Here is a 16,143-nt window from a genome sequence, read left to right as displayed (position 1 = left end):
TACATTTGAAAAATATGTTCACGGTAAATTGTGTATTGGTATACAAATGAACAATTCTTTGGAATGACAACAGTAACTTGAGCTTGCTAGTTGGCCTCATACTTTGGCCAGCATAGTGTATATATAACTGAACCCGCAAGTGAACTGTTCTAACAATAGCGTTCACATTCTCATACTCTTACTATACCTCTACGTAGATAAGAAAACCGATGATTTCATTGAAAAATGAAAAATGCTCTTATACTCAATACGCAAAGTTCATTGAATCTGTAGGAAAATCTCAATAGAAACCTCATTAAATCTTCATAATTGTACACGTACATATCAAAATTTAACTCCAATTTAGATCGTTTTTGCCACTGTCCTAAAATTATTATTCCATTACCATCGTGTTTTCCTTCTCGTGATTTATTATTTATATTCTATTACTGCGATATTATAACCCAAATAATTGTTATTGCTATTGACCAGTTAATTTACATAATTTAGCAACATTCGTTGACGTGTCAGTCTCGTTAATGGGCAAACCAGTGATTTTTAATCGACATTGCTCGTTACGGATCTTCTATTCGTTTTTTGTCCAGCTAATTGCTCGCTCGGTGGATCGAGTAACTCAAAAAGATTTGCGCCATCGATAATGCGTTATGTGCGACGAATAAAAATTATCTCACGAATAATGCAAAAGATTCTGCCACATATAACGGTCATCAGCAACCAAACCAAAAAACCTCTCGTCGATAATGCTGATCGGTAACCGAAGATATTCGGATCATTCGTAAAGTTTATTCGTAACACGTTGTGGTCACTGTTGTGCAACTTGGAAAGGTCAAGAACCACCGCGCCGAAGAATCATGGAATATCCTGACGGGACGACAGCGGAGCCGCGCGAGTAGCGAAAGGTGCGAAACGCTAATCGCGTAACAGAGTACAGCAGCAAATTGGAAAGCAGCCAAACATTATGAAACACAGGGCTGAACGTCGGCGTAGAAAATATTCGAAGGAAGAAATTGAACGATACGTTTGACGCGCCACTTCTATTCTCGGTGTGGAAAAGGTCTAAAAATACAAAGCCGTGCTGACTAACCAAGAGAATTAAGGCATCGCTCGTGCGGAAATAGCTGCGCTGGAGACCCGCCAAATATCGTAAATGCCGCGCCAACGTGAGCGAACCGCCAACCAGGGAATTTGTAAATAATCGCCACTTGAATCTCTCGCATACTCGCAGACAGTTGCTCTTTGATGGTTCGACCAAGTTCCCGTTCCTCGATCGCTCGCTTGATTCACGATCCCACCGGTTGGCTGGTTCATTCATGGATCGACCAGCGACAAATGGAGATCACGAGCACCGTTCCGAGGAAAAGAAACAACGCGATCGGCTGCCTCGTGCCAGCTAGAAGCAACTGCAACGTTGCTACGAAGGTGAGCGAGATCACGTTGACGAAGACGGGTCTGTTGCTTTGTTCGTGGCCGAGACGTTGGAATTTATTCGACCAGACGACGCTTTATTTTCTCCCCTCGCTGTGTCCGTCTGTTTCATCGCCATTGACGATATACAGGCTGTTCCTTAACACGCGACACCTACTCGAGAAGTGGACACGAGACACAGACAACAGCGCGATGAAACAAATCCTGTCCTGTTCGATCGTCTTTGCCATTACAAAATCGTGCAGCCACTATCGTAGAGCAAAATTTCTTCCTCCATCGTCCAGAGAAACACAACGAGGATAAATTAAGTTTCCTGTAATTAAAAATTCCCGCGCAGTCCCATGTTCTCCGCCACGATAAAATCTCCGGATTAGCGGAGACGTATTTATTAGCAGCGGGAAAAAATTGTGGAAAATTTATGGAGTTGCCCTAACACGCGTCAGCTGAAACTTGAGACACAGGTCAAGAAGTTCTAAGAAAATGCTTTACAGAAAATATTGTATAGCGATCGTTATTACTCGAGAGACGTTAACGAACATACCGATGGTTGGGTCATCAGCCTTCAACTGCTAACCTGCTGGCAATTTCTCTTTAATAATTATTTTGCCATGCATTATTCAACGATACACCCGGTTTCTTCGATATTTGAATTCGTACGAGGCCTCGCTTATTCACTTAGCGACCACTGTCATCCCGCGATTCCGCTAAATGGTTCCGTTTATATTAGCAAAAACGGAATTTTTGACGATCAGCCTCGCGTTAATGCCTTTCACGATCGCCACGACCAGCCAACGTTTAATCTGCTCAAAGGCAATGTTGAACATTTCGGATAGAACGATACGGATTTGCGGTAATCTGGCCGTCTTTGTGTAATACTTACAACTGTAATCAGCTTCAACTTATCCTTCCACGTCGTCAAGAGTATTATATTTAACTGAGATATGGTTATTATCCTTGCAGAACCGTTTATTCCAAGTTAATTTTCTACTTTGCAATTTCTGCAATTTTTACAATGCGCGGCTAATGACTATTTTTTGAAAGCAACCATATAAAATGTAATCCGCATAGTCGTACAGACTTCGAATAGAGGAAAACTGCCAGCAGTTTGACAAATACTCGCGTCATAAACAAACTTAGGCACATTTGGATTATGTAGAATATTAATCCTTAAAGGCTATCACGGATGACGAGAATTCTGTCTTATCACCGCTGCTGCTCTCTTTGATAATGAGAATTACATTGCAGTAAGTAGCGTGTTTTTAAATATCTTGAAGGATCATTCTCGACGCAAGGACACGTCCATTAAGGGATGGTTTATTCTCGTCACGATACCTTAAGATCGTGCGCTAAAAATATCAAACTTTTGTTGCGCGAGTTATTATGACCTGAAGAAGTATTGTGAAAAATAGATATCGTCCTAACGATATCATGGAAATATCGTTATTCGCAATAGCTGCAAACAATAATTTTGTAGCATTAAATAAATAGTAGGATGTTTCATTCCTCTTGATTAACCGTATCAATTTTTCTATTTAAAGGAAATGTGACGATATCCTTCAAGCGTTAAAACACTTTTATATGCGAAATACAATATAAAGGATTTTTGGAAAATATCTCCTCTTACTATTAATTATTCAAATATTATTTCTTCGTCAGTGTCATTTTCCCAATGGAACGGTATATAGTTTCTTATGCATAATGCAATTTCAAGGCAGACGAAACTAAGGGGAAGAATGGGAAAGACGTCGATAAATTAATCTAGAGACGAGGACGTCTCGTGACAAAAAGATGTCCACTCCGCGAGTGATTAATGTGTTTCATATACATGCGGGCTCCCATTTCGTAAAAACAAGTAGAAACCAAGCCATCTTAGAAGTATCATAATGGAATCAACTTATAGATTTAGCAGATAATTGTTGCGGATAATGTCTAATTGTAAGAGAAGAGAGAAGTTTAGTCTTCAAGGTGATGGATGAATAACGTGGCATATTCAGAGTGGATTTTTCAGTAACAAAAAGTTTCTCTCATTGTGACAAAGCTGGATTCGAGGGTTGCGATCGCTATAAAATATGCCTTGGAAGGGAAAAGATACCGATGCATCGTTGTAAGAAAATTAATCTTAAATTTCTGCTACGATCTGAAGCTCTCGCGAGTCTCATAAATCACATGTTGAAGAACAGGAAACGAATCTGTATCTGTATTTGGGAATTTCCTTTTTTTATTGTTCCTAATTGAACTTTCAAAGTATCACGTTATTTTACTTCTCATTGAACGCGCCATCCCGTAAACCTACATCGATCTAATCTTCTATTGTTTCTAATTTTCTAAATTCTCCTGTTACGAGATTCCGATTACCATTTCAAATTCAACCGTCCACGGACAAATTCCACAAATAGAAGCCGATATCACAAGCACGCGGCTCGATAAGTTGCGCACCTGTTTGGATGACCTAACGAGTAAACAAAAAATCATGCAAGATGATCGTTCGTGATGTCCGTAGAGGAGAGAAGCAGCTCTCTGAAAAAGAGACGAGTCTTCCACCTTGGAAGCTACATTCTGCGGATAAAAAGCTGCTCGTTGAAAGACGCGATCTTGAATATTATTCCCTGCCGAGATAGTCGTTCGATGACCCAATAACTCGCCGGTTTCGCCACGCTTTTTCTTCCGTCCTGATTTACGCGGTTTATCAAGCTACAGCTCCGTGTGACGAGAGGGACCAGCCGGTCGGTGTAGGTTGTCTCTACAATGAAAGTACATTCCCCTCGGGTACTGGCTCGAACGAACGGGCCGCAGGGGTTCCTGGCGTCGTTTTCGCCGCTCAAAATGTTGGGGTTCCTGCTGACGAAGAGGGCGGCTCCGTCGCAACCCCCTTTCGCTCGAGGGGGATCGATCCGGGAACGTTGGTGCGCGCAGCTAACGTCCTCCTACGAACCTAAATCCGAATCCTTACTCGAGGGTCCGAAGGACGTGCCTAATGAAAATGAAAGGAAACCTTTAAGAGGAGGAGATTGGCCCACGACCTGCACGCTCCTGGTTACTTGTTTCCGGTTGTCTGTTTCCTTCACTTTGATTTCCATTAGATTAGCACAAAGATATAAAGGCTGATTCACACTGGCGGCCAGAGACACACGGTCAGATCGTCGTACGAGCATCGATCCAGTTTCTTGGATTCTTAGTAGCTTTGAGAAACTTCCATAGGACTTGTCATCCTGCTCTCGTCTTCTCAGCGTTTTACGTCCATGAATTAGGAACGCAGACTGGAAGGATACGTTTGAGACGTGAGCATAAACAGGCAAAAGTTTTGGGCCATTAAATATTGCTATTTGGGATGATCAGGAATATCTTCCTTGGCTCTTGCCTTTATCTATAAATTGGCAAAGTTCTTTAAGAATGTTCATACTCTTGGACTGTCGGATGTGCTTCGGTTAGGCCACATTTACTGTTCTGTTATCGCAACACTTTGTCATCATTATCTTGCAAATAATCCGCAAGCCGCACATCGAAGATTCCTACGTTCAGCGGAACCTTCTTCTATCTTCGGATCTCAAACCTTCAGAATCCGGACACTCCACCCATTCCTCGCACACCAAGTGCTAAATTAATAAATTTCCACGCGTTTCAATCTTCTGATTTTTCAGTTTGCCGTCTCCTTTTCCGACGAGAACTTCACCGAACCCGCAACGCAATCGATAGGCAAATAAAATAAATTTGCACCTCGACAAGACTCTTTTATCCTCCTTGAACACCTTGAGCCTATCGCGTCTACTTTCTCCCGTTAATCTGATTCTTCCTATCGTACGAATCGTCGTACGCCATAGAACGCGCAAGCCGTAAACAAGCGAATAAAACGAAGTAAAATATGGAGCAGTTTGGAGATGGAAAAAGAGGTCGTGAAACATCGAGAAGAAGAGATAGACGCGGATCGTAACGAGACGAACTAATGATCATCGAGGTCGGCGATCGCTCGTCATCATCGTCGTCGGCGTCGTCGTCGGTTGGACGACGGGTCGACGAGAACCACGTGATTAATCATCGCGGAACAGAAGCAACTCGCGGACAAAGCTAATTAACGCGGTCGTAAACGAAACGTCGCGTGTGGTACGCTGCACGCGTCTCGAAATATGTTTCCGAGGCTGGTCTGCTTCTCCCATTGAATAAGCCGTTTATTAGCGGTGGATCGACAATTATTAGCGTTCCGCGGGGTCAAGTGTAATGCGATTCTAATTGCGCTTCGAACATGACACCGACGGCTCGCGACCTCTGTTCCCCGATATTGCCCGGTCCGCTGGCTGCTTTGCTTTCGCACTGTATCGCTGCTAATTGTCCATCAACGAGCATGAAATCGAGAGCCGCGGGAAAAATCGATCGGCCAAATTGTTGCGCCGGGAACAGGCTCCAAGGATAACTGCGAGTTGATTCAGCCTCGTTCCACACTCGTGTTCGCGTTTGTCCACGGCAGGAAAAAGGGACCATGTCGATTTCGCGCCGTAGCAATTTCAACAGCACTTGCAAGACACTGAGCCTTTTTTAATAGTTTAATCCGTTATGTGTCGTGGATTGTAAATATCCCAATGGAAGGATCGCGATGATAGTTGTTTTCATTTTGAAAAACACCGTTTATGTCGTGCAATCGCGTGCACTTTCAAGTCGTTCGCTTTTTACTATGACGTTAATAATTTTGTTTAGCTTAGGAATTACATCCTACCGATGATGGCAGGATTGTTCCCTTTTTCTTCTTTTTTCATTTCGTTGCAATATTGTAATTTTTAATGCCAAAAGGGGCAAAATACATTTTTCGAAAGAAAGAAATAAAACAGGTAAATAGAAAGAGAGACTTGTTATAGCCTGACAACTAACACTTTCAATGCTATCAATTAGAAAGAGAAATTGTGTTTTTCAATGAGTTTTTGCTGTATTCTTTTCGAAACAAAAATGCCCCCTTCGTGTGCCATTTAAAATCGATCAAAAGTTAAAAGTAAAAGTTGAAAATGACGCGGAACAAAATATTTTGTTTTGATGTAATACCAAGCTGTGACATTGTACATTGAAAAATAAATTTTTGTTTTCTAGGAAATGCTCCACCTTCCCCCTTTTTACCGTTGGCTCTTCATTCTGGTGAGTTTATTATTTTATTTACTGACAATGGAATCGAACAAGTTTTAAGATACACGTAAATCTTTGATCGTATTTTCTCAAAAGGTAATTATTATTTATCGTACCTTCGTTCTTAAATATTTTGCAATTTGGTTAATTTTTTGGTTAATTTGGAAGAAATACGTTTTCTATTTGTCGGTTAACTCGTGCAAGGACCCATTAAATATACAGCGATCGTAAATTAAATTGTTTATTTCGTTCGATAAAATTTTGTTTATCGACTTATTTACGGACGATAAAATCGAAAAAATTGCAAACTAAAGGGGCTTTCGATATATTTTATTTCGATCTTTTTTTTTTTTAACAGGGGAAAACGTTGGGATTTGTGACATTCGCAGTTAATTTCAAATTACATTGCTAAAAATCTTTTAGCTGTAATTAAAAGAGAAATCTTTTTTATTTGCTAAATTTATGCGCCATGGAAAGCTACTATTTTTTATACCTATAGCAAAACAAAATAATTCGCTGCTTTTAATTTTCTGCCTCCATCGAAATTTCCGATGCTTAATGCCGGGAAAAACAGACAATCGGAATACGGGGAAAATGAGAGGGAAAAAGCTCCTATCATCGTGCTGCTACAAAACTTTCACATCTTTTTCCTTCTCTGAGGGATTTTCATACGACAATGCATTACAAGATTTTCCTATAGCGAGGAATATTTTCAATTAAAAATTTGATAATTCCTCGTGCCATTTTAAATAACAAATCAGTGATCCTATCACGCGAGTCGTGACGAGTGTATCGTACAGTCCGTGAAAAAAGTAAATACACACGTAGAATGAAGCATACGGTGCGTCTAGACGAATCAACTAATTTCAAGGGGGAAATTGAATTCGGGATAAAAAATTGCTCGAGCCGTTTCTTTGGAAACTTATTTCCGAAAGTCTCGGGGAAAGCATATCTCTTGAAAGCCAGGCTAATTACCTTCTGCCACTTGATAATCCAATTACCTAACACATTTGCCGTGCAGACGGTTAAAAACGAACGAACCGACCGAACGAGAAGGGAACTGCTGGAAAATCAAAAAACGCCACTTCTTTTCGAAGATTATACGCTACGAAACGTAGAAATCGATCGAATCTCTACACCTCTGATTTTTACCATTCACTTGTCATCAACTGACTGCGAACCTACCAAACATCCCAGGTGTCTTGGCAAATACGAACTTCTCTTGATCAAAGAGTTTTCGCGATATGGAAAATTAAAGGCATTCGGATAAAATCGCTCGAGTCGTATTATCTTCGGTCGATTACTTTCGCTCGAAGAACTGCGAATATTTTTGGTGTCTGAAGTATTCGAAAATTAATAAGAAATACGCGCATTAATTAACGCTGAAGTTAGCAGGCCCGGTGGAATGACCGGTTCCGAAATTGAATTCCAAATTGTACATTCATCGCCATTTCTGCCGCTCGTCCAACTTTATGCAGATTCTCGTATTATCCGATCAATCAGTTTCTCGAATGTTGCTAACGCGAGAATTTACATAAAGAATGTACAGCTTGAAATAAAAATTCGAAACTCAGATTTCGTCTGTTTGGACACTGATAAAATCAGTGTTAATCTTGATGGAATATGCTTTGGACAGAACCGTGCGAACAACGATATCGAAAATTATCGTATTATACGACACGTGTGCGGTGGCGGACGAAAGAAAGTTGGAATCTAAAGGACGGAAGAAGTAGGATAGTAAGCTACAATTTCAATTATGGTTGGTAATTCCTGCGTGAATTTCGTCAACTGGAACTCACACACGAACACGGGAATCCACGGGAGGCCATGAAAGTCCGGCTCATAACGCGATCAGACACACGTGAAACGAGACTTTGGCTAACTCGTGGCTGCCAGGTAGCGAGGGGCTTCCATCGGACAGCAATTTGCGGCGATTTGGAAAACCGTGGCTTCGGAAAATGGAATCGTTGGAAAAAGGGGCGCAGAGTCCCGACCCAGTCGAAAATTGGGAATTTCGAGCGCACATGCGCGTCACGCGGTCGCAGTCGGCCGCAGGAAGTGCAGCAGGATGCATGCACCGGCGACCTTATTATCCTCTCTGTCTGCCTTGTGCCGCGCGCGAACGCCCGTCCAAATGAAGTCAAACTCGGGCTGTTTGCGCTACGGTTCGGAAAATTTCACCGATCGCCAACGTTATGACGGCCGACTCGGTTTAACGCTGCTCGCCAACGATGGAAATCCGCGACGTCCTCGTCGAGAGCTCGTCGTCCGGTCCGCAGTTGAAAACGCGTGTAATTCGCCCGATGTAATTTTTAATCGACGAATTATATTCTAATTGATTCAGACAGCTTGGATAGCAACTTGTTGTTTTAAACTATTGTCTATATAAAATTAAAAATTGTATGAAAATCCTGTACTTTCGGCAGAAGTAATCAACAAGGGATACGAGTACTCGAGGAAATCCGAATAAAAATGTGAAAGCGAAAGAACTCAATTATCGAGCAATTCATTAGCGGCTAGAAAAGGACAAAATTAAGCGGATTGTCGCTCTACGGAAATTCATACTGCATAGCCATATTGTTAATCTAACAAAACGAGTGCATTTCTTTTCTATTTTTTTTTTTTTTTTTTTTTTTTTTTATTTTTTCTCGCGTGGCGGACATTTCGAAATTATCCCGTGACGCGATGTTTAAACTTTTTATCGTGGAGATGGTATTCTCGAGCGATCGCCGAGTGTTATCAAACATCGCATGGCGGCTAAATATGATGGAAATAAAAGCAAACACGTGGTCGCTAGGCCTGTGGAAAAAGATAAAAATGAAAAATAAAAAAAAAAATGGAATTTGGTCGTGGAAGTTGAATCGTGTCCCGGCCGGGACACTCTCGCCGCTCTCAAATTGATTGCAATTGATCGGAGAAGTCCCTTGGTACAACGAATACACGATGGCGAGAGCCAGCGAGACCGAAAGTGGGCAGAAGTTCTGAAATTTTCACCTCTCTGCTTTATTTATTTCTTCTTCTCTATTTTATTTTATTTTATTTTCCCTTCTATGTCTTCTTTTTTTCAAAATATTACTCGCCCTCCCTTTCTTATTCATTTTTTATTCCACTTCAACGTCGTTTTCATTATCTCTTGCTTGTTCTAATTCGAAAGTTGAAGCTCTCTTGGTCGAAGAAAGTTGATATTATTTCGTTCAAAGCCTACCATCCAGCGACTAAAAACATTCAGAAAGAAATTCACAAGAAATTTGCAATTTTTCTCCGAGTATATTTTGTTGGAAAATAATATTGTCGCATTTTCATTCTTAAAATTCTATCAAACAACCTGCGTTTTCTTTCGATGGTCTTTCCCCCGATTTTTTCAACAACAAACTCCCGCAAGTAAATTTTGCATAAATATTTTCAAATTAGTCTTAAAAAAATCCCCTACAAATTTAAAGTAATTGCAAATTTTTAAAGGACCATGGCTCGTATATAACAAAATACAAAGCTAACAATATTATATACTCTATATAATTAATATATAGTACGCAATAATATCTGTAATATAATGAAATATATTATCTGTAATATAATTAAATTTATGATCACTATACAATATAATTGCATAGACTTATAATATAACGCGCATATACGTTTCGCTGAAAAAGCTGCGTCAAAAGCTCACAGGGTTCGAATAAAATATTTCCCACTGCTTTAATTTATTTCTCTGAATTAAAGCCCACCATCCAGTGACTAAAATCATTCGTCTCTGAAGAGAATAATTTAATAAGAACAATATTAAGTGAAATTAAATGTAATAGCTGCTGAAGAATTTTAGCTGATAAATAGAAATTACCAATAGCCCTTTTAGCGATTTTTCAAGATTATTCCATAAATTCTTATTTCCTTAGAATATCGAACAATCGATGCTGAAAATTATTTAGAAATATGGAACATTCCAAATCAGATACTTTCACTCACCTTTCGAATTCTACCTACCATCACTTTTACCAAGCTATGTACAGTGGTGCGAAAAAGTTTTCGGAACTTGCCTTCCTGTCACAATAAGCAAAAAGATGTACACGGACGCATAGAAATATGTATATGTAATTATATAGAAATTATCAAATGACGAATATTAATTTTCGTTTCTTTTTTTTTCATTTTTCGCGTTAAGCGTGTCTTGGTATTTTCTCAATAATGACAATAAGAACGTTTTATTACTTTATATTTGCATCACGAGACCCGCGCCAAAAGTGAAATAGAAATTCTGAGCTACCGTGTGGACCCATACGACGTCGAGGCATCTTCCAAAAGCTGTTCGCGCTGCCTTAAAAAGTATACGGTTTGTTTGATATTTTTCTAGAAACTGTGTCAAAGAATAGAATACTTTTCGACGACGATTATTATACTTCTGCTGATATTAGATACATTTGATGCTTAACAATCAACGGAATCGTGACAGAGATTCTCTACGCATCCAAATGCGTTTTATTTCCTAATTTTCTCCAACGCAGAGAGAAGCTTGGTGAACTCGTTCGCGGCACCTCAAGCGCGCGTGAAAATACGCAAAAATGACGTGGCCCTTATCGAGGAAAATTCGCGTGTCCGTGGCAACGCGCGAATCTGTTGCCGTGACGTTTCACGGAACAGGACAGGCTTGTAATATCTTGGAGGTTTTTGCCTTTGAACAGCCCGTTTCCAACGTTTCTTTCTCCTTTTCACGCTTCGTCTTGCGTTCAAAAGATCGGCAGATCCGCGTCGTTGTAAATCATTTGTCAGAACTATCAGGAACGAGCAGCTTGAAATAATCCTCGCCAGCAACTTTAGTCTCTTATCGGCAGACAAAAAGTATCGTCGAATAATAATATCGTTCTACCCTCTGAAGGGTGATCAACCCCTCGCCTCCCCCTCACAGATTACGCTCACGACAACTTCAAGTTTTACCATGTCTCACGGTTTACCATGAATAATTCTAGCTTGCAGTTAGTTGCGCGTTTCACGGATTGCTCGGCCATCGGCGAAACCTCGATACAAGTTAGAAGAACTCGCACGGGTTTATCCGGAAACTTGCTTCTATTGCAACTTATTACTTCGTTATATACTTGGCCGTTGTTGTTGCACGATTCGTTAAATTGCTAATCGTCGATCCGATATAACATTTATATGGTTTGGCGAATCGACCTAGTGGACCAGTCGTACAGGTTGCAGGCTCTTGTTTCTCTATCGGGGAACTGCACGTTAATTTTATTGAAATTTCTAGGAGATTTTGCTCGGCTGTTGGGAGTACGTGGAATTAACGTTGCACCAGGTATCTTGGAATTTACGTAGCTTGCTGCTACGCAAACTGTTTTAACAATTTTACGATCGACGAGCGAAAGGTCTGAGAGGGAAATCTTCAAACTAAATTCCCTCGATCTCAGATCATTGAAAGTTGCTAAGTTTCTGCGTAACTCGGCCCAATTGCAATATCTGTCTGTCGTTACATCCTAACAAGCAAAACGTTGGACGCTGAAATTGTTATCTTCTTTTTGCAAAATGTGTTAATCGCCTGTGTATTTTTTCGCATTGATAAATTCCAATTTTACATTTGTAAAAGTAACAGTACAATCACAAATGCGAGGTCCAAATTATTCGAAAAATGAAGTCGTAGATAGTAGGGAAAATAGATGAACTGTTCTCTGTTCTCGTAAAATTTTGTTAATAATCTGCTCAGTGATGGAAAAAGGGAAAATGAATATGAGATGGAAATTATTCGAACGAAAAGTCACAGTAAAAAGAATAAATTTTTTTATTTGAGATTCTGCTTTATTAGATATTAAATTAGAATTGAATTAGGAGAATAAGTTTTAATGCAAATTCTCTGTTTCGCCTGTGAGTATAGTTAAATAAGTAGAATTCTACTGTGTCAAATTCGAACACTCTAATTACCTAATTGCCTGCTGCATTTCGCGTTTGCTACAGGCTGATAGAAAATAGTTTTATTTTGTAAAGCAACGAGTTGCACACGCAGGACCTACCTCTGTGTTCTATTGACGCATTTTCGAAAATTCGAATTTTCGGAACTGTGTGCTCGTCGCCATTCCATTATGCGATTGCAGTTGCACGTAATGGGAATAGAATTGCGCGCTGGTGCACCGGCCTTCAGTGAAACGCAGCCGTTCGATGCTTCTTTGTGCTTTAAAGCAACGGTTTGTGTTTCCGCGTGAAAAGAGCTTTCACTGAAACACCGTGTGATTATCCGCTTTTGCCACCTGAAAAATCGTGCGTTTCGTGAAAACCATGATTGATCTCGCAACGATACCTGTACAAATGATGCAACTGTACCGAACTTTCTATAATTCTTGATTCTGTGTTTTTTACTTTCAGCTTTTTTTAGTCTGAATTACGAACGAATGAATAATTAAAAAGCTTTGTCACGATTCAACTATGATATTTGGCTAGAAAGTACAGTCTCTTCGAAAGAACGTCTTTTTAGCCGACTTACGTGTCCATATTTTTCAGCAACTTCCTCAATTCTTTTTATGAATACGCACATTTTTTAAATTTCTGTCTGCCTCCCCTAATAAGTTTACTCATTTTTATTCCCATTTTCGTTGATGTGTGTCTTTCGATTACTGTGGTAAAAGTAGTTTTAAAAAACGTAAAGATACGCGTGCTCGAAGTTAGAAAGAGTTGCGACGAATAATTTGAAATATTAAAATAATGAAGGTGTTTTTTTTTTTACAAAATTTAAATGAATTATTTATATAATTATATAGTACGATATTTGATTATTACTCGGCAGAATATTTAATTTTGGAAAAATAAGAGCAGCTGTATCGATGGTGTAATTACGAAATATTATAGTAAGAGAAATATAGGTAAGAAAACATGCAGGTGACACGTTTTCCAAGAGGAATGTATTAATGCCACAGAAAGGCATGTAAATTTCTTTCTCAGAAAAATAATATACACGTGCATTTTCTTCCCCATTCATCTTGAAGATTAAATATTCGTCAAAGGATTTTACATGAGAATTCACTCGGCAATTTTTATTTTCTGACGATATCTATTTACAGTTTATAAAAGCACAAACGTATCATAAATAAAATACAAATGCAAAATAGACACATTTGGTATATAAGGTACCAAACAATTGCTCTTGAGCTAAAAAAAAATGAGAAATCTGTGTATCTTCACAGCTCAGCATCTCTCAGCAACCAAAAATTCTAAAAATTATAAAAATTATAAAAACAATTTACAGTTTACAAATGCACAAACGTATCATAAATAAAATACAAATGCAAAATAGAGACGTTTGGTATATAAGGTACCAAACAATTGCTCTTGAGCTAAAGAAAAATGAAAAATCTGTGTATCTTCGTAGCTCAGCATCTCTCAGCAACCAAAAATCCTAAAAACCCTAAAAATTATAAAAACAATTTACAGTTTACAAATGCACAAACGTATCATAAATAAAATACAAATGCAAAATAGACACATTTGGTATATAAGGTACCAAACAATTGCTCTTGAGCTAAAAAAAAAATGAGAAATCTGTGTATCTTCACAGCTCAGCATCTCTCAGCAACCAAAAATTCTAAAAATTATAAAAATTATAAAAACAATTTACAGTTTACAAATGCACAAACGTATCATAAATAAAATACAAATGCAAAATAGACACATTTGGTATATAAGGTACCAAACAATTGCTCTTGAGCTAAAGAAAAATGAGAAATCTGTGTATCTTCACAGCTCAGCATCTCTCAGCAACCAAAAATTCTAAAAATTATAAAAATTATAAAAACAATTTACAGTTTACAAATGCACAAACGTATCATAAATAAAATACAAATGCAAAATAGACACATTTGGTATATAAGGTACCAAACAATTGCTCTTGAGCTAAAAAAAAAATGAGAAATCTGTGTATCTTCACAGCTCAGCATCTCTCAGCAACCAAAAATTATAAAAATTATAAAAATTATAAAAACAATTTACAGTTTACAAATGCACAAACGTATCATAAATAAAATACAAATGCAAAATAGACACATTTGGTATATAAGGTACCAAACAATTGCTCTTGAGCTAAAGAAAAATGAGAAATCTGTGTATCTTCACAGCTCAGCATCTCTCAGCAACCAAAAATTCTAAAAATTATAAAAATTATAAAAACAATTTACAGTTTACAAATGCACAAACGTATCATAAATAAAATACAAATGCAAAATAGACACATTTGGTATATAAGGTACCAAACAATTGCTCTTGAGCTAAAAAAAAAATGAGAAATCTGTGTATCTTCACAGCTCAGCATCTCTCAGCAACCAAAAATTATAAAAATTATAAAAATTATAAAAACAATTTACAGTTTACAAATGCACAAACGTATCATAAATAAAATACAAATGCAAAATAGACACATTTGGTATATAAGGTACCAAACAATTGCTCTTGAGCTAAAAAAAAAATGAGAAATCTATGTATCTTCACAGCTCAGCATCTCTCAGCAACCAAAAATCCCAAAAATTTGATAAACCAAAGGAACAAGACTTTCGTCGAATAAAAATTTACCTTCTAAGTTGCCTTGGCAATTAAACGTAACAGCCACGCTAATTCTTCTAATTCTGATTACCGTATATCGTGGTATGTATAGTATAACAACGCATATAAATTAAACGTACACACACGTATCGGCGAACGTGTAATTGCATTTACATGCAACGCACCAAAATGGATCCGCGAGCACACACGCACACGTGTACATATAGCCACACGCGATTCAGAGAATAATGTGTGTATGTAGATGCACATCTGTAGATTGATAGGCACGTATATACCCGTAGATATGTACATTTACGTAATCGGATCCACGTACATGCGATTTGGTGGAGCAAACGTGTGTACACAATGCGACATTGCGGTAATGTACAGCCGTTCCTTAACTTTACGTCGTCGTCGAACGCTTTTCCACGATTCCTCGCGTTATACGGACACGGTGATGATCCCTTGATCGCTTCGATGATATTTAAGCTCGTTCGCGAGTATTTTCACACTCGTCGGTCTCGTGGAAAACGTGACAATCGAGGAGAAGCCTTGCAGCTGGGAAAATTGAAACATTCCGATCTTTCGTTGAAAAATATTCTTCCAATGAAAATTTCGCAGAATTTAAGAAGACACTGTAAGTGCCAGGATTGAGAAACGTTGATCTTTGGAAAATATTCTACCTACAGATAAGAAAATATCGTAGTAAAGATGATGATGAACTCTTGGCCTTCGATCATGCCATTTGTCGAAACAGATGGAACAAACGAACGCGGCTTTCTTTGCAAGTAAAAAGTAGCACACACGACGAAACTTTGCTTGTTGCTTTTTCATAAATTCGAGCTACGTCGATGCATAGGTTTTCTTTTTCTTGAGAAACTTATCTCTCGACACTTACGGTGTTCTCTTCGATTAGACCGCGGATTTTTATAGAAATTCGTGTCGTTGGCGATCTAATTAAAAAAGGGGAACCTTGATGGAAAATTTATTTAAAAAATCCTCATGTTTTATATGTTTTATATATTTCTCGATACCGTTGTTTGCTGTGCAATTTTGAACCATGAGATTTTCTACACACGCGAGAGAATCCACGATTTGGCG

The 16,143-nt window shown here is 38.6% G+C and overlaps 1 protein-coding gene and 1 long non-coding RNA gene across 13 annotated transcripts in view; both read left to right on the top strand.

The window, feature by feature from the left end:
- LOC126926236 (uncharacterized) overlaps positions 1-16,143 on the top strand; it is a 420,584-nt gene that overhangs the window by 219,374 nt on the left and 185,067 nt on the right. For 11 of the 12 annotated variants that reach the window (XM_050742484.1, XM_050742482.1, XM_050742480.1 and 8 more), the window contains one exon: positions 6,496-6,540. In XM_050742484.1, coding sequence (XP_050598441.1) covers positions 6,499-6,540 — 42 coding nt within the window. In that variant the 5' untranslated portion in view covers positions 6,496-6,498. Of the gene's footprint in view, positions 1-1,208; positions 1,420-6,495; positions 6,541-16,143 lie in introns of those variants that run through there. The other variant, XM_050742481.1, reaches the window with a different exon arrangement.
- Positions 6,547-15,264, top strand: LOC126926247 (uncharacterized). The gene is made up of 2 exons (XR_007714432.1): positions 6,547-13,637; positions 13,823-15,264. It is a non-coding gene; the product is annotated as an uncharacterized LOC126926247 (long non-coding RNA).

Source organism: Bombus affinis, chromosome 17 (assembly GCF_024516045.1).
Source record: "Bombus affinis isolate iyBomAffi1 chromosome 17, iyBomAffi1.2, whole genome shotgun sequence".
In the NCBI taxonomy this organism is placed as follows: domain Eukaryota; kingdom Metazoa; phylum Arthropoda; class Insecta; order Hymenoptera; family Apidae; genus Bombus; species Bombus affinis.
This window is presented reverse-complemented; position numbering and strand designations above follow the sequence as displayed.